The 18279-nt window shown below is 52.7% G+C and overlaps 6 protein-coding genes across 6 annotated transcripts; 2 read left to right on the forward strand and 4 right to left on the reverse strand.

The window, feature by feature from the left end:
• Window positions 1-633: 633 nt before the first annotated feature.
• On the reverse strand, window positions 634-2511 carry UCRPA7_5796 (putative mynd domain protein; the record flags this gene model as incomplete). The annotated part of the gene is made up of 1 exon (XM_007918340.1): window positions 634-2511. One exon carries the CDS (start codon window positions 2509-2511, stop codon window positions 634-636), a length of 1878 nt encoding a protein of 625 aa, XP_007916531.1.
• Window positions 2512-8121: 5610 nt separating this feature from the next.
• Window positions 8122-9829, forward strand: UCRPA7_5797 (putative cytochrome p450 protein; the record flags this gene model as incomplete). The annotated part of the gene is made up of 3 exons (XM_007918341.1): window positions 8122-8312; window positions 8363-8824; window positions 8896-9829. The coding sequence occupies 3 exons, from the start codon at window positions 8122-8124 to the stop codon at window positions 9827-9829; spliced, it is 1587 nt and encodes a 528-aa protein (XP_007916532.1).
• An 824-nt stretch (window positions 9830-10653) lies between these two features.
• On the reverse strand, window positions 10654-11217 carry UCRPA7_5798 (putative flavin reductase like domain-containing protein; the record flags this gene model as incomplete). Its single annotated transcript, XM_007918342.1, has 1 exon — window positions 10654-11217. One exon carries the CDS (start codon window positions 11215-11217, stop codon window positions 10654-10656), a length of 564 nt encoding a protein of 187 aa, XP_007916533.1.
• Window positions 11218-11885: 668 nt separating this feature from the next.
• UCRPA7_5799 (putative 50s ribosomal protein) lies at window positions 11886-12455 on the forward strand (the record flags this gene model as incomplete). The annotated part of the gene is made up of 1 exon (XM_007918343.1): window positions 11886-12455. The coding sequence occupies one exon, from the start codon at window positions 11886-11888 to the stop codon at window positions 12453-12455; it is 570 nt and encodes a 189-aa protein (XP_007916534.1).
• A 228-nt stretch (window positions 12456-12683) lies between these two features.
• UCRPA7_5800 (putative vacuolar protein sorting-associated protein vps5-like protein) lies at window positions 12684-14059 on the reverse strand (the record flags this gene model as incomplete). Its single annotated transcript, XM_007918344.1, has 4 exons — window positions 12684-12839; window positions 12892-13449; window positions 13549-13929; window positions 13979-14059. 4 exons carry the CDS (start codon window positions 14057-14059, stop codon window positions 12684-12686), a joined length of 1176 nt encoding a protein of 391 aa, XP_007916535.1.
• A 1077-nt stretch (window positions 14060-15136) lies between these two features.
• Window positions 15137-17278, reverse strand: UCRPA7_5801 (putative transcription initiation factor tfiid subunit 5 protein; the record flags this gene model as incomplete). The annotated part of the gene is made up of 3 exons (XM_007918345.1): window positions 15137-16292; window positions 16354-17156; window positions 17204-17278. The coding sequence occupies 3 exons, from the start codon at window positions 17276-17278 to the stop codon at window positions 15137-15139; spliced, it is 2034 nt and encodes a 677-aa protein (XP_007916536.1).
• Window positions 17279-18279: the final 1001 nt, after the last annotated feature.

Here is an 18279-nt window from a genome sequence, read left to right on the forward strand (position 1 = left end):
AAGAGCCAAACAGCCATGCAGACATTCGATAGGATTTTGAGGAAAAAACGATGGCCGTCAAAGCTATCGTTGGAAATCGTGATTAGGCCCAATTGGGGAAATCCAATGTCACCGAAGAACGGCAACCCGCCGGAGGCGAGAAGAGAATTCGAGGTAATAATAATTGTGAACTATGTCCACCCCTGCGAGACCATTGCAGTCGAGCGAATTGGGATTCAGCTGCCTCCACGCTTGTATAATTTCGACATGACAAAAGGAAACGAGACGAGTTCCCACTGGTGAGTTAGGCCAGTGGGAATAGTTGCGATGCTGACCTTCGGGGTCAGTCAAAGTAGTAGAGGAGCCCGAAAGTGTGGATGCTCTCGAGTCCATCGGGGTATAGTGAACTAGAGTGCGTAACTCTGCCCTTGATGCGAAAAAAGAATTTGTTTTGGTGCCGCGGGACAGGCCAGAGCTGAGCCTGTGCACCGACGAGACCATGGTATCACGACGCAGACGCCTACACATGCCGATTGTTGCTCAGTAATGCTGTCGACCGGGAGTGAAAGTTGCAATAGACATTATTCAAACAACGCCCCGCTCCTCAGCAAGTCCAATCAGGACCGCTTGATGCCCTCAATATGCTCCAATCAATCATTGCGTTGCAGCAACACACCAGTGACGATGGAAAGCCCATGCACTCTTCTGGCACTCCTTGCTGCAATATTTCGTTCGTCGACAGCGTCGGCATTTGGCAAATTGCCGAGTATACTCCTCCCACTTGCCGCATTGGTAGTAAGCACACTGGCGGATACCCCCTCTTGTGTCATCTTTGCGACACAGATTCCTCATGACAACTCCGGCCCAGTACTGCATGTCGGTGCTGTGATACCGAACAGTGAACTTCTCGACTAGAGGGAAGATGTTCAGGTCATTGGGGAGAAGGTATTCCTCTTCATACTCGTCATCGATTGGAGAGTCAATGACGACATCATCTCCATCGAGAAGCTGAAGCTCCTTGCCAATCTTGAGCCGGGGGACGAGATGACTCTTCTGGAAGTATGTGCGGAGATTGCAGTACTTGGAGACATAGGCAAGCAGTTGGAGAGACATCAAGACGTCCTCCTCCCGAGGCATGGCTGCCAGCATTTGCGGGTTCGGAGTCAGCTGCCTTTCGAGAAGATAACGAGGGACGCTCGCGTTCGGCATTGTCGGCTGTGGAGGGCTGACCATCGTGGGCCGGTTCGGCGATAAGCCCATGTTTGGTACAGGTGTCGGAGCTGCGGTGGTGTTGACGATGCTACCATCAATTGGTGCACGATGTGTGATGTTGAATGTCCCAGCATCCTGGGCCTCCGAGACCGTAGGGGTGGTCAAGTCTAGAGCCGCTCCTGCAAGAATGCTCTCACCTTCCTCCATTGCGATATCCTGGATTCCGACGGCTGGCTGAATTTCAGCTGTCCCAGACATCTCGGCATCAGGAGATTCGTCTGACTGCATGCTGTCACCATTCATGTCATCCGAGTCGGCAGTGGAGTTCTGATGACGAATCGACGGTCGCCGACGGGATCTACCAGTAGGTGCAAGCATGGAGACAGGGCGCACGGTAGGAGAGCGAATCTGTGGAGGAGGCAGGGGAGTCGTCGGCGACGTGGGCTGTGAAGTCATACTGGGATGGACGAACGGCATCATTGATGCTAGCCGATCGATATCACGCACAGGCCTGATGTAGCCATCTGTGGTATCGGTCGAGGACGAAGCAGAGGCGAGTGGCTGGATGATTTGACGAGAAGGAGAAGCGACGCTTTGCCGAGTGGTATGGTGATGATGGTGATGATGCCGGTGAACATGGAAGGGAGGTCGCTCCGGAGGCGACGGAGCCGAAACAGGGTATTGTGCGATGGTAGGTGTCATGTCGGCGGTGGTTGAGTCGATAGGAGGGGGAGGAGGAGGAGCGCCAAAAGCAGCAGCGGATACATCGATGGAGGGAGGCGGCGCTTGTCTGCGGAACGTTCTCTGGTCAACATCGAGACGCATTGCTCTGTTGGTGAAGCTCGAGGACTTTGATCCTCCCCTGTGATCATGACCCCTGTGTCGGTGATGTTCCTGCAGCTGCTTCTGTTTCGCCTCCTCAGCCTTTTCGCGGCACTTCTCGATGACTTTGATGTAGTTGTCAAGGATGGTGGCGATGACAGGAACCATGTCGGCTTCGACGACCCTGGTGCGGACGGCTTCGGTTCCGCGAACCCCTATGTTCACAACACATTGGAAGGCGAGATTCCATTTCCACATGTCCATCATATCCTTGCTTCGGCCCTGCTTGAGGATGCATACCAACCGTTCAATGCCGCCATCGACGGTCAAGATGTCTCGAATGCGTGCCGAGGATGTGGTGAGGTAGGCCAAGTGATTGAGCGAGTTAATCAGAGGCAGGGTGGAGGTGCAGTCGAGGGCCCGGCGGTCATACAAGGCGGTGGTGATGCCCACCGACGCCTTGTTGACGTTGGGGATGCTGAAGTTGACTTCCCTCATCTTGGACCGCCACCGATCAGGTCAAATGGCACACCGGAGATGAGGAGGGTTGAGGAGAGGGCGTGCACAACCTGGCGAGCGGTGTGCGGTATTATGTAGTGGTTGGAGTCGTGTGCCCCTGTCCGGGTTAAAGCGGTGGATGGACGCGTTTGAGGATTAATGCTTGGATTTAATGCGATGGGATCGAGGTAGGTCGGGATGGCTGTGGAATTGCAAAAATTCGGATGGCGAGTCTCGCTGATGCTCACCGCGCGTGAAGGGCGTGAAAACGATAGGGCTCGTTACCGCCGCAGCTGAACAGGAGAAGGGCTGCAAGTGCAGATAGCCTTCCTCTGGGCGTTGAGCAGAGAGATGTAATGTTGGACGATGAGATAGTATAAATCCGACGGGGTGGGAAAGAGTTGAGGGCGTAGCTGGCATGGATTCTTGTCGAGGTTTCCAAGGCCGGGCTGAAATGAGGAGGCGGTTTGGAGGTTGACTCGAAACCGGCGTTGGCAAATGGCTCGCTCGCAGGCTTCTTTTTCGCTACCGCCGCACGCTCAGCTGACGCATTAAGCACGGCCACAACAACCACACAACAAAGTAGTAGGTAGGGGGGCAAAATGCTGAGGCGGAGATGATGGAATTGAAGAACAGGTCGTGATATATCGCAAGAGAAGAGAGGATGGAGAGAGCGGCGGGCCGACGACGACGACGACGACGACGATGGGAGTGTTGGGAGCGCTCTTCCCCTTCCTTGGTCGTTTCCGAAACGGAATGGAGAGAGAAGGTCGGTCGGGGGTCGGGAGTGGAGGAAAAAGGACGAACGACGACGGATGGGGGGATGGGGGATGCCCTGCTAGGTAAGGTAAGGCAAGGCAGGTAGGTACTTACCTACTTACCCTTAGGTACTGTAGGTACCTACTATGCAGTAGGTAGTGTGGTGGGTGCAGTGCACAGTGTGAGTCCTGCGTGCACCACCTTTACCTGCCTAACTCCCAGTAACGTTAATAGCAGTCACTACAGTACCTAGGCTGCTAGGTAGGACGGTGACATGTATTAAGTGAGGTTGGTGCTGCTGCTGGGAGGCCGGTCCTCGCTCCCTCGTCCGTCCGTTTTGGTTGGGTTGGGCCCCGAAAACGACCAGCCAGACAGGCTCCTAGATGCCCCGATTTTCTTCTTGCAGTACCGCGCAGCGCTACAACTGGCTGGTCTGGCTGGCTTGGCTGGGAATTGCCTGGCCATAATCCACTGTCCCACCCCCTAAGCTACCCCTTCGATACCCACTACCCGCTCCCTACACTAGACCTCAAGAGCTGGGCATGGGCTTTGCTATCACCAAAGTACGACGCAGGGATGCATACATGCGTACATCAGGCAGGCATGTGTAATGAGAGAGAGAGAGGCAAGTAGCATCATCAGCCATCAGCATCAGCACGGGCACGGGACGCGAAGTTCGATCTCGAGATGTCTAGGGCCCAAGGGGAACTCAGATAATCCATCAGTCAGTCTGCCAGCCTTTCAAGCCTATGTACCCGAGTATGATACCTACCTACCTAGGTACTAGGTATGGAGAGGAGCAAGAGGAGGAGGTGGGTGTGTACGCTGCACGCTGCACGCTGGGCACAGGGGAGTGAGATGGATGTCTGCTGCGATGGTGGCGCACTCCCGCTCTTCTAGGCTGCTCTGGGCTCGACGATCGTCACCTTCTTTCGTCCAGCTTCTCCTCACCTCTCATGCCTTTCCCGTCCAATGTTGTGTGATGGATCCATCCATCCACGGCTGCTGTTCTGTTGATGTTGATATGATCCATGCGGATCTGATTCTACGTACTCGTGGTACTTCAACGCTGTGGCAGAAACCCACCAAATCGGCCCCCCTCATCCTGCCTCCTTGCTGCTGCTGTTGCTGTTACTCTACACCTCCGCCAGGGTAATAAACGTTATTTTGGCGAGTTGAATATACCAGAAAACCAGGGTTGAGAATACCTCATTGAGGCTTCGAAGATTCTGTTCATTTCTATAGCCCTGCTGGTCATGACAAAAGTAGCAACTTCCTTGTCTGAGAAGTCGCGATTCCCACTCAGAATTAACAAATATTACCCTGGCAGAGGTGTATTTGCTAATCTCATGGTCTCCAGTATCAGATGCTCTTTGATTTATTTGCCTTGCTGAGCTGACCTGATCCGGTCGTGGCACGAGGCATTGCCCCTGTGCTTGCGTCTATCATTCGGTAGTGTACAGTACGGAGACTAAGAATTATCACCCCCAAACTCTTTCTTACTCGCCTCAGCCCAACCCGAACGACCCTTTTTTTTTGGTGTCTGTCTGTATTTTTATTTTATGAGGAGGCGAGCATAGCGCCATTCTCTCGGCATGCTCGCCCACATTACACAGATACTTGCCTACAGCTGCAAATGGATGCACATCGTGGAGCATTATACATCCATCGATATGTATCTATTCTATCCTTCCCTCGGGCAAAGTGCGGCCCCTGCCCTTGACTGACTTCTGAGAACGTGCGTTAGCGTGTTACGGATCGATCTTATGAGGCCTGCTCGGCATGCTGGTTCGGAAGTCATCCAAGGGCACATTGCACATTAATTGATTGTCACCTCCCTTCGAGTTTAGATGTTGCCGCCACCCCAACCTCATCGTCAATCCCCTCATCAGTATCCCGTAAGTAGTCAGGTAGTTGTGTTTGTAAGAAAGAGTAAAGGCAGGCGGGTATATCTCCCGTCGGAGCGAGCCATATCATGTCTTGTAATTGTTGCGTTGTATTCTATTGCCAGGGTGCAGGCAAAATGTTTCTACTGTAAGCTTAAATGCAAAGACACAGCGACTGGCAAGGGAGCTCAATGCAGGCAGGCCTCGATGAACTTTGCACAAAGGCATGGCATGGCTTGGAATTACCTCGGATCACCTCCTCATCTTGCAAACGTGCTTAGAAATGCTCTGCAGAGCACAACTGTATGGGAGTTGAATTGTGCCTGCCGCTCATCGCGTGGAAGCACACCTTGATGGAGTGCAGTAGAGTCTTAGTTCGTAGAGAATGTATCTCTCTGCAGAGGGTAGCACAGGCCAGTCAGTCCGCCCGCATGCAACCATCCGATAGCCTCTCCTGGGTAAGGTGGCTCGGATGCTTGAGAGAGAGAGAGACAGACACACAGACACACAGACACACAAAGCCGGTTGACTCCCGTCCGTTCTTGACGTTGCAACTCGACTTCCAAAGGCCGCCTTCTGCCAGCTTCCGGCCAGTCTGTCCGGCGGTACCAAGATACTGACTTGCCTGATACCACCTCAGCGTGCTACCATGCATTCTTGGTCAATTCCGATATAGAGGCTCGGCCGCCATTGAAGAGTCAAGAAGATGTGAGCTCCTGATTTAGCTGTGCGCTTCCGGAGCACGCTCGCTCTCTTGCTCAGGTTTTTTTGTCTTGGCGCGCGCCACTTCCCGCCGCCGTCAATTTGAACCGGAGGCCCGTCGCTCATACCGGTATTATTGAATCAAGTAATCAGAAGAAACATGTATAGTGATTACCTACCTACCTACCTACCTACTTCCTGCGTAATAAGGTACCTCGTTAGCCTTCGCCTTTCTCCTTGCTTCCCTTTTCAATCAGCACAGTGCCTCGTTTCGATACGAATCAGTTTCGACTGACTGACTGATTGCCAGCTTGGACTCTCCTCTAATTACCTTTCCTTGACAGATGCTGTATCATGGCATTTTAACCCAGCTCCGAGTGTGGGTATGTGCGTTGCCCATCGCATTATGCCTCCCCCCGGCAGCGCAGATTCAACCTCCTCTTTTCGGAGCTATGGGGCAAGCTTCTCCTACCTTGTGGCACTTCACTTCTTCATGCGTGCCGGCAGCCCTGGAACTGCTGCTTGCTTGCCTGCTTGCTTGCTTGGTGCTGCTGCTCTTTACCCTGCCTGCATAGCATCCCCCACTTGAGTACAGCAAACCCGCCACGTCTTGGGAAAAGGATCCAGGTCGTGTCAGCCAATTGTAGGGATCCATGCAGAAACGAACGAGGGGTCAATACAGCTTGCATTAGCTGTGCAAGGAAAACACAGCTTTTCTCAGACTCGGACTTTTGACACGACTTTGTTTTCAGCAGGGAAAGACTCTAATTCAATGGGTCTCCTACAGAGCATCGAAGAGCGCAGCTGAGAATAGACTGAGAAGGCCCTCCGAAACAAAGGTCTGGAGACAGTTATGACGAAGGTGGCACTGGGCCGGCTGGCTCTCCGACTTGCCTGAATCGTTGGGGCAGCTCGCGCGAGCCGAGCTGTCGCCCCCGTCTTAATAATCCTAAATCCAGCCTCAGCCGCTGGCATGGCTTGACTCAACTACACTGCTGGAAGCGACAAGACATCTGGAGACGCCGCTGACTCAAAATCACGCATGACAGAATCTGACTTTCGGTGGAGGGCAAAGGATGGATTCAACATGCCTGGAAGAACATCCCAAACATGCCGCTCATGCTCTATACTTCACCTGATACAACTGTCGGTACAGTACTGCGGCGCAAGGCAAGGTAAGTCTGGAGCAGCGCCGACTCCGTCATGGTCGACAGCCTCCCGTCCCAGACTCTCGGAAACGTTCCAAACGTGTCGTTCCTTTGTGCAAACCTTCGGCAGCCTCCTCGTGGCTCCCCCCTTGCCCTTCCCCTTCCGACCCTCCCTGAGCATTGAGCAAGCTTTCGGGAACAAGTCCCCTTCCCTCCTTGGCTAACCTGCTAGTCAGGCAGTTAGTAGCACAGTGTAACAAAGCCGTCAAACAGGACGAAGCCAGGCCTTAGCCTCACTAGTGCAGCCATCAATCGTCCACCATCAACAGCCGCACAGAGGTACCGGTATAATACCCCCTGAACAGCTGCATCTTGCATCCTGGCGCGTCTCTTCAGCGTCTGTCTCGGATCGATGGCTTTGTGTCTTTTCTTTCATTCGGTAGTTTGTGCACTTTCGCTCTTCCACATCCATCATGGCAGATTGTTGGCAGCAATGATTGGGGTGGATTTGGCGCCTGGGAATCTCCTAAGCGCTTCAGGGCTGCTGACTCCGCTTCCAATTGGGCGGTCTTCTCCCCAGCCTATAAGCCACCAGCCATTTTTGGTGACCTCGGGGCTGGGAAAACAACCCATCCCCAGTTGGTCAGGCTGATCATGACTTCTACAATGTTTATATCAAAAAGTAAGGTGTTACTGCATTTGATAATGCCGAAAGTGTTACGCCCATCCCAGAGAGAGGGAACTCGTAGTCCACCCCAACTCATCGCAAACCTCATTTTATAGTATCGTCATCCTTATTATATACAACCTACCATGTCCTGACATAATGGAAAGATTCTCTGATTTACAAGTTGATCAATTGCAGGCGTCCCAGATCGCCGTGCCCTTATGGCCTCAATAGACCTTGTTCTTTCAAAGATCTATAATCTGACCGCAAACCCTGCCGTGCCGCAAGCTAAAGCACCATTCGAATCGCTTGTGGGGATCCTACAGGCTCGGCGCTCCGTGTAGGGGTTGAGCTGCATGCTCCTATCCTAAGACTGGCAAAAGCATGTTCAGCCTTATCCCAACCATCATGTAGCATTCTCTTCCGCTTTTCTCAACCAGTTGATACGATGGCCTTCACCACTGGAAGTCCTACCATCCTGCTTCTCTTCGTCGGCGTCGTCACTATTGCCTATGTTGTAGCTCGTAAGAGATTCAGCCATGACCCTCGTGAGCCACCGCTGGCTCCCCAGTCCATCCCCATTATTGGGCATATGGTAGGACTGGCTCGCTCAAAATTCAACTACCATGTCGACCTTAGGTACGCAAGTGATCAATATCATAATGAGATCTGCTGACATCCTTTATCAGCAAGCGGGTAAACTCCCCGCTCTTCACGATGCCACTGCCGGGCCAGAAGATGTATGTGGCCACCACCCCGGAGCTCATTCAGAAGGTCCAGAAGCAGCACAAGACGCTCGCGTTCCCACCTGTCGCGGCCAAGTTCGCCTCCAAGGTCTGCGGAACAAGCCGAGAAGCCCAGGCCATCTTGGGCGTGAATGTGAATGGCGACGAGGGCGACTTTGGCCTGTCGATGGAGTCTGCCGCGGCCATCCGGAACGCGCTCAAGCCCGGCCCACTGCTCGACGATCTGAACCACGCCATGATCCAAGAAATCACAAAGGCGTTGGACCTGCTGGAGCCGCCCAGAGGTCAGTCACGAGAGATTGGCATGTACGCCTGGCTGAGGGCTGCCATCACCACTGCGACGACGAGGTCGGTCTATGGTCCGCTGAACCCTTATGATGACAAGTCCGTTGCCGATGCTTTCTGGTAAGTGGATTACGAGCTCGTGATAGAAAATGGAAGTAGAGTTATGGGTTAATCTGATATCCTATCCTTAGGGTATTTGAAGAAGGGCTCATGGCACTGCTGGTCGGCTTCCTTCCTTCAATCACCTGTAGAAAGCCTACTGCTGCACTCAAGAAGGTCTCTAAAGCCATCGAAGCATACTACAGAGCTGGGGGAGCAAAGGATGCTTCTGCTCTCGCTCGGGACCGCTATCAATCAGGAGTTGACAACAATGTTCCGGTGGAGGACATTGCCCGCTATGAGGTGGGAGGCTCACTTGCGATCCTTGTCAACACGGCGCCAGCAGCATTCTGGGCTCTGTTTCTATTCAACTCGCACCCAGATCTCCTTGCAGATATCCGCAAAGAGATCGATGCCTGCACCGAGACGGCCACGGAGAATGGCGCTACCAGGAAGACTGTTGACATAACGGCGCTGAAGGAAGGCTGTCCTCTCTTGCTCTCCGCCTACCAAGAGGTCCTCCGGTACAGCTCGATGGGTACATCGGTGCGAGAGGTGATGGAAGACATCTATCTGGACCAATGGCTGCTCAAGAAGGGTTCAATGCTCCAAATGCCAAGCCGTGTCATCCATCAGAACGCCGACCTCTGGGGCGCAAACGTCACCGACTTCAACCCGCGCAGGTTTCTCCCCGAGGAGAAGCAGAACCGCCCGCGCGATGTCTGCTTCCGCGCGTTCGGCGGCGGCAAGACCCTCTGTCCCGGCAGGCACTTTGCCACCAACGAGATTCTTGCCGTTGTTGCTGTATTCATAGCGAGGCTAGATTTGACGCCAGTTAAGGGGGTATGGAAAGCTCCTACTACCAACAACACCAATATTGCGACGGTGATCATGGAGCCGGACGATGACATTCAGGTTGTGGTGAAGACACGACCGGGATTTGAAGGCGTCAAATGGGCCATCAAACTTGACAGGTCGGAGAAGATATTTGCAATGGTGACGGAGGATACTGGAGAGACAGAGTAGCCGTTCTTGCAAACACCTTCACTCTGCTCTTGGAAAAGCTTAGATAATCCTTATGGTCAACATCTTGAAATTGATACGGCTACTTGTGCTGGAAAGTCCTTCTGTTAAGCCAGTCCTACGTAATTGGCTATCTTGGCAGCATTAGAAGATCAAAGAGGGTGGTATCTTCACTTGTCCACACCATCCGATTTACACCGCAAGCTGCGAGGCGGCCACATGCTGATGTGAGGGTTTCACCTTATCCTAGTCGGTATGGTTGACGGCTGGATTTGGCTTTACGACTCCCTGCCTTCACAATTAATCTTCAACTTCCGTTCCCGAATCAAGCTTTTCAAGCTGAGAACAGGTGCGGGTTGAAACAATTTTTCTCTCAAAAGAAGGGGCCGTTCTTGTATTGCATTCAGGCGTTTAGTAGTAAGGAATTAAAGTTGAAGTTTGTCCATATTTTTCAAACAGAACGATAAAATGGCTTGTACATAGAGCAGTTGAATACTAGGCAGAGTTCTGACTAGTATGTAAAATCATATACCGTGACGCATATTCCCATCGTTCTCATCGCACGGCTCTTTGGTAGTTTTAGTCGTCAGGAGAACAAACAATTGAGGCGAATATTTTCTTCATTTTTGGCAGATACTTCAAATTGATGAAATACCACTTGTCATCAGATGTTACAAGCTACTTAAACATAGATTGGAGTGTATCCGTCCACGTCCCAACGCCAGCCGATTAATGATACACCAACGCCTTGTAATGCAGTCCGGAGGAGTATGTTCGCTCGACTTTGTAACCCCCCCACGTCCCTTTCTATAGAGTCCTCTGAAATGCTATGCCTTGGGGGTCATCACATCTCCCAATTGTCTATACCTTCGGTCTGCGTACATCAAAGAAAATCGCTCCTGGTTTTGCTCATCTGTCGTCTGTCCTTCGAGAATCTCGAGCACCTCGCCGAGAACAATGACATGATCCTTGACTTTGACCACGCCCCCAAGCGGCTCCTCTAGGAGCTTGCAGCGTAGCACATACATGATGCCAGGGCCGCGCAGTAACGGGGCAACCGAGCTCGGATACTGTGTAGACCCCTGAGCCTCGTCAAGCTTGCAATCGCAAGCGTCCAAGTGGTCAAAGACATGCAACGGCTGAGCGTTCCCCCTCCTGAACCAGTCCGCAACCTTGGCACCAGATGCATCACCCGCCAGCACGTGGATGTTGAACTCCTTAGTCTCATCGAGGGCGTCAAGCGTCCTGCTCGGTGTAGCGATGTTGAAGGTCACGACAGGGGTCGGTCGGAGGGACAGGGAGGTGAAGGAGGACATCGTCATCGCTCGGGGAGACTGATCTTGTGCGCCCCGTGCCGTACAGACCACAACGGAATGTGTAAGGAGCCTCATTAAACCGCGGAGCTGCTCGGGCAGCGGGAGTGATTCGTGACTGGAGGAATGCGGGTGGACAGAGGGTCCTTCGGCAGGACTGTACTTCCAGCCATCTTGAGAATGCCTCAGTGCGATTGACTGTGAGTCTACATATGAGGTTAGCTAACCGAAAGTTTGTGCAGTTTGGGATCTTGTTCGCACAGAGGGCCTTGTTTCCCCGGCCGATGCCCGGGATGGTAGAACCGAGCTCTAAGCCATGCAAGAGCGGCATCCTCAGAGCTGGCTTCTTTGGGCCATATTGCAACCCGGCGCATCTGGCTGTACAGCCCAAGATGCGGCGACCCCTCATCTCAGCCCATTCACGCCAATTGAGAGGCAGCTCGCACGGTTGTTGGTTTGAATCGTCTGTGGTGGCTTGGGGAATTTTTCGGCTACACCATGACGGTGTTGTATCTACAACGGTGCTATAGGAGCTCCGATAACGATAGCGCAAATGTCTCGTTTCGTCCGCCGTATCAAAATTTCAACCTTCCAAACCTTCCCCAAACTGCAACTCCACCACCATCCAATGCGCAGCATCAGCATGCACGCGACGATGTCCGCCTTATAGCTGCGTCGAAACTACAACTGATTTCGCTCCACACGTCTGCTGCTACTACAGAAGGACTGCCAACCGGTGATTGCCAATGGCGAAACTACCGACCTCCCTCCTCCCAAGGAGGTCGACCTCTCTCCTGACATCTTCATGTCGACCAACAACCACCAGCGCTTCGGCGCAGCCAAATCTCCCCATACAGAGCTCACAAGTGCGACACGCCACGAAGATCCACCGCCCGCGGAGGCCGTACCAGTTCACACAGCTCGTACAGCTCAGCGACGGCAGCACGTACACGGTGCGCACGACCTCGCCGATGGCGCTCTACAAGTCCACCAAGGACAGTCGCAACCATCTCATGTGGCAGCCGACCGAGAAGTCGCTGCGCAACCTCGAGGTCGACGAGGCAGGAAAGCTAGCGGCTTTCCGTGAGCGATTCGGCCGCTCTTGGGACGTGGCGGACGCTCCCGGTGCAGAAGAGGCTACCTCTTCGTCAGACAAGAAGATCGAGTCGGCAGAGCCGGCGAAGGCACAGGACCCAATCGATATACTAGGCGACCTCATCAGTGGATATGCGGCGAATGATCCGAATGTAAAAGCTGGTGGCATGAGTGCGAAGGATCAGGCGAGAGCGGACAAGTCAACAAAGAAGAAGAAATAATCGTATCGGGCTCGATTAGAACGGTGATGGATGTCCTGTATAATACTAGGCCGCGAAGGCAGGAAATCATGCAGCGGCACTTTGTGCTATGTACAATACTGAGACAATACAGGGGTGACAAAACCTCTCCCATTTTGAAGGCATTTGATTCTCAACAGACTCCATACAACTTTGCACCGATTCCGATGACGGGTGGCTAACATATAAGACTCGCAATGAACCATCTCTTTAGTCAGAATCCTCATCAATACGAGCTCGTGCTCGGTCGACGGCTGTGTCACCAGCAGGCTTGTCAGAGGCCTGGAAGACTGGTGGCCTGTAGAAGACCGTCTCATCGTCTTCAGCATCCAACTGCATTAGGAAAGTTTCCCACTTCTCGATCAGCTGTGGCATTTGTTAGTGTGATGTGTCATGCTTTGGCAACATGCGTACATACCTCTTTCTGTGCCTCCACAGCACTCTCAAGGAAAGTCTCGACGCCAGACTTGAAGTCCTCGACCTTCTCGCGCTCGAATTTGTCAAGCTCAGCGCGCATCAGCCGCCCCATGTCATCGAACAACAGACGCGCTTGATGTACTTTGCGCTCAGCGTCTGCTACCTCCGCGCTGATCTGGTTAAGGCGGTCTTGCTGGGATTTTCCTTGTCTGAGCAGCTTGTCCTGGTTGGCCTTCCGCTTCTGCATCTCGGACTCGGCTGCATGCCAGGAGTAAAATGCCTTTTGGCGTTGGGTAAAGGCTTGCTTCACACTGCCAATGAGACGGATATATTCCTCGATAATGATACCAAAGGTCAAGACGTCCTGTTGGGCCTGCCGATCGTAGATGTCCCGAATGGTAATCTGGAGTTCCGATAGGGCATCTAGAGGCCCTGAAAGTGTAGGTGACAGCTCGACAGTAGATAAGGCATGCAGAGACGCCGAGAAATCACCTGCAGCTTCTGCCATCGCCTTCCGTTGAGCAACCATAGTCTCCATTGCCTTCAACAAGCCCTTCAACTGGCTTTCGAGGGCGTCAAGATAGACTCTGCGATCATGAAACCACTATCCAAAGTAAGCCGGTTGGTCTATACATCACTCGCGGTAATTAAAACTTACATCGTCTTGCTCAACGAACTTGCTGCCACCACCGACGCTGAGGCCTAGGCTGCTCATTAACCCCTTGCTCTCTCCAAGATTTGGCTCTTTGCGCTCCTTGTGCTTGACATCAATATTGAAAGCCTCGCTCTCGAGGAAAATCTTAAGATCTGAATCGTGCTGCAATGTGGGGTGTGCTGCTGTCTTGTTCAACATCTTTTCCAAAGCAGCTCGTCGAGATTCGATGAAGTTGCTCTCGAACCGACCCACAGCTTGCTTCTCAGGAGGAGGCGGAACAACTACTCCAGGATTGTTTGCATGTAGGGTATTGTACAGCCATAGGAAGTCTCGATATCTTCTCTTCACCTCGAACTCCGGTTGCTTATATGCCTTTGAAGTTGTCTATTTATGAGTTAGCATGAAGGAAACGATGGGACGAGTATGACCGTACCTGTGTTCTAACAGCATACACGATGTGTGAGCTTGTAAGATCGCCAACCTTGTGCGGGTCGCCAACGGTAATATGGAACATTGGCTTCGATGCCTGCTCGACACTGACACTGGGCAGAGTGTTAGTCCGTATGGGACTCGGCTGCGCCGGCTGGACGGGCGGCGGGACGCGGGGCCCACGAGCGAACGAGCCCTCGCCATCCTCCTCATCAATTCGATGCGGATCCGCAGGACCGGGTCTAGGTTGCTGTTGGGACGGCATGGTGGTGCGGACTGGCAGATTCATCTGCTGCTCCTTGAGCGGAGGAATAGGCGGTGCCGCTTCGGCTGGGACATCACCGCCCAGCGGACCACCACCGCCTCCAAGAGGACCCAATGGGTCATCTTCAACAGCTTGGAGCCTCGTGGGTTGTGCGACGAGGCGTCGGGGGGTGAGCCTGGAGCTGCGCGCGTTTGAACTCGTGGCTGCGGTGGTCGGGGACTTGGCTGCGCTAGGTTCCGAGGATTCGGGTTGAGTAGATGAAGCCTGGGCGGCAGAGTCCGCCCATGGGCTCTCACCTAGAGGATCCATCCTACCGGTGCTAAGTGGTCGGTCGCGACGATGATGATGGTGAAGTCGCAAGACTGAAACCCCGAGAATTGCGTGGTGGGGGATGATGGGAGAGCTCCGATGAGAGCTGTAGGTGGGTGGTACGTACGTAGACTGATCTAATGCAGGCTGAAGAGCACCTGGGCAGGCGGCCATAGCTTGCTGTTTATGATTCGCTACTCCAGTGACGTGGGGCACCCTTGGAACTGCACCACCCACTCTACCCATAGTCGGGGTCGTAGGCAATATGGCAGGAATCGCATGGAACAGCATGCATGAGAATCAATTGTCAGAACCTCGCAAAGGAATGCAATTTCCTGTTTACTCGCTAATTCTGAAAACCATATATACTGCTTTGACCAGCAGTAATTTTGATTGCCCCCGTAGACGTACAATTACTCGAACAGCTGTGCTCTCCAACGCCGAGCACTTATTCTCAATGCCTGGAGAAAGCAACTTGGGTCCCCGACCATCGCCATACGCCAAAACCCTCACACACGCGATCTTGTTGGTGGTATCCATCCGACTATTAGAGACCTTGGCCGATATATGCTTCTCTTAAATCAAGCCTTAAGGTCTCTCTGGATCGAAACAACCTCCGGCGACTACCAGATTCATTCTCGTGAAGTTCACCTTCATTACAGGGGTCTTTTTGGTCGGGAAAGCACTTATCTGATCCGGTGTGATCATGACCTCCTTCCCCTTCTTCTTCCCAGTCCCTCCGCTGCCTCCACTTGTGGCGGTCGTCGATGGCTGCGCAGTTTGGCCGCCAACAGTGATAGATCGATCCGAAGGACCACCCACCGTGACTGTATCACCCACGGCTCCGGTACCATCCAGCTGCGGCGGCTGTGCAGCCAAAGGAGTAGCACCAATAGCAGTAGTTTTGGTCCCATCTGCGGGCAGTTCAACATCCCAAACACGGACGCTGCCATCTAGGCCACCAGACACGAGAATATTGGATTCTACGCTGAAGCTAAGAGATGGGATGCCTCCCTTACCATGTCCTCGGCAACGCTTGATGCGCGTTCCCTTTGACAGGTCCCAGAAGAAGATGTTTCCTCCAGTGTCGGCGCTTGCAAGAATTTTGCCATTTGGAGCACACTCTAGTGCGCTGACGTAGTCGGTGTGGCCTGTAAAGATCCTGACGCATTGGCCAGTTACAACTGACCACATGCGGATCGATTTATCGGTCTCGTCTGACGCTGAGAAGACGTAGGTTCCATTGGGATGCCAGGCGATGGCTGAGATGCTTGTATCGTGTCCAACGCAAACTCTCTGGGCGGATGCATGATCTTGCATGAAGATGCGGACCGTCTTATCCCAACCAGCAGTAGCAAAGTAATGTCCGTGAGGGCCCCAAAGAACTCTGAAGACGGGTCCGTCGTGCGCCTTGTAGATACAGAGGCAGCTCCAGACATCCAGTGACCAAAGTCTGATTTGGCCGTCGGCAGAGCACGAAAGGAGTAGTTTGGAATTAGTCTCCACGGCATTCCCGTCTTCCCCGTATGATGAATGTGTGGCGGTAGAGATGGAGTCAGAGAAAGAAACGCCGTAGACAGGGCCTGAATGGCCGATCAACTTGCGATTGTTGACCTTCAGGTCTTTTTCGGTCGCAAGTTTTGATTTCAAGGGGCTGCCATCCAAGGTCCACACTCGAATGTAGGAGTCCATAGTACCCGCCGCCACCAGCTCGTGATCTTTGGAAAAGTCCATACATGAGACACTATAATCGCGCGAAACTCTTAGCATGGGAGAACGTTAGGGTGAGAATGATTGAGACTTACCTCCCCAAGGTGTTGTGGAAAGTGAACATGCATACAGATACCGGTATGCCAACACCTCCAGTCCGACCTTCGATCTTGAATCGGTCTCTATTCTCTCGAATCTTTTCCATCTCCATAACGACGTCTCTGGCTCTTGATGGAGGGAGGGGGAGGTCGGCACGACTCGGTCCATCGGCACTATCCTCTCGTTTGATCTTTCGATCAAACTCATCGACAAGAGTAGGCCGACCGTCAGCTGGCGGGTTTCGTTGGTCTTCTTCTTCAAGCTCGGCTCGAACGTCATCCCTCAGCTCTGACTCCATAGGTAAAGGCCCTAATCTTAAGGGCACATCCTCAAGGATTTTACGGTTAGTAACACCTGTGAAGACCCCCGGAATACCTTCTTGCTGATCGACTTCATCTAAATCTAGGTTCTGAGTTCGGCGGTAAATGGCTTCAAAGCTGTACGGGTCGATAGGACCTCGAGCAGTAGCGTCGACATGGCAGAATCGAGCAAGTAAGGACAGGATTACCTGGCCACCGGCATCAAACTCCCTGTGCAAAAAGTGCATTAAGATCCTCTCAACGTGCGCGTTAACCGGAATGCGATATTTGTGCGATCTGTACAGCTTGGTCGTGCCATTCTCCTGGATGTGGGGAGGAAGAGTGACGGTCGAGAAAGTCCGAAGGTCATCCCCATGAATGTTTTCAAAGTGAGGCTTGAAGCGGTTCAAGAAGTTCTTGGCATCGTCCGTGTACTTCTTCTCCACAAGCTCCAGATACGAATAGACAAAAACAGGCCATAGGAACTTGCTCAGCTCGAACTGATGATATGTTAGCCGTGTATAATGATGAGTTGAGGGACACAGACCTTGTAAAGATCCAAGTTATTCTCGATCCAGTCATTCAGAAGACTGAAAGCCTCTACGTATTTCTTGGGTCCCATTTCCTCTACCTTCTGATGGATTGGCTTCCCATCGGGGCCAAGGTTAGATGATTCTTTGCGGAAAACCTCCTCAGTTTGAGTGAAACCCCTCTTAAGCAGGTAATCCGTAACCTGTCTAACTGTTAGCTCTGGTTGCAATGGCCAGCCTTCACAAGACTGTCGATAAGTGGTGTGGCGGAGTCTTAGCACAATATTTAAAAGAACAAAAAAAGGGCACACAAAAGAACGGCTTGACGCATTAGCTCTGGGTTGTCCATTGCCTGGGAGCGATGCTGGCTGATAATCGAACTCTTCAGAAGCTAATCCGGGAAGATGGAAATCAGGAGGGCGCTGTGTGCCACCACGAGACTTCTTGGCTTGAGATATTGCCGGTAAACGGCCTCTTAGAGCTCAACAAAGTGTCGTGCAATCGGTGTGGTGAGAATGAACGGGGCGGGGATGGGTTGTGGGAGAGGAGCCAGGTGTAGAAAATAAACGACAGGCTTCGCAAAATCATCAGTTACTCACAATCTGATTGAGGTTTGCTGCAGACGGTGTTGATGTCGTCGCCGCCCCTCCGCTACCAGCTGCCCCACCACTTGCATGCTGGGCTTGGTTACCATAAGCACCTCCCGTTTGCCCAGCACCTGCACTTTGCTGACCGGTCGTAGACATTGTGATCGATGAGCCCAGGCACAGGGTGCCACACCAACAAAAAACCTAGGGAACGATCATACAGGCATCGACAACAGCTTCAGATGCACTGCGATTTCCTGACACTACAGGAGTGATGCGGAACGTTCTAGAAAAGATAGGTGTGCCGTTTGTAGGTGGAGCGAGTGAGGCTCAAAATGCGCCGTGATGCACGCGTTGCAGGTGAAATGTAGGTGAGTCTAAGGTGCGACGGGATCTTCCGTTTAGGACTAGCTCCAGCTCGCTCTCTTTCGTTTGCGGATAGAAGCAGATCTTCGGGCACTGGGCACCTGCAAACCTAGGGACCTTTTCCTTGTACCCGGATGAAA

The sequence above is a fragment of the Phaeoacremonium minimum genome, assembly GCF_000392275.1.
Source record: "Phaeoacremonium minimum UCRPA7 unplaced genomic scaffold PA7_03_scaffold_435, whole genome shotgun sequence".
Classification (NCBI taxonomy): domain Eukaryota; kingdom Fungi; phylum Ascomycota; class Sordariomycetes; order Togniniales; family Togniniaceae; genus Phaeoacremonium; species Phaeoacremonium minimum.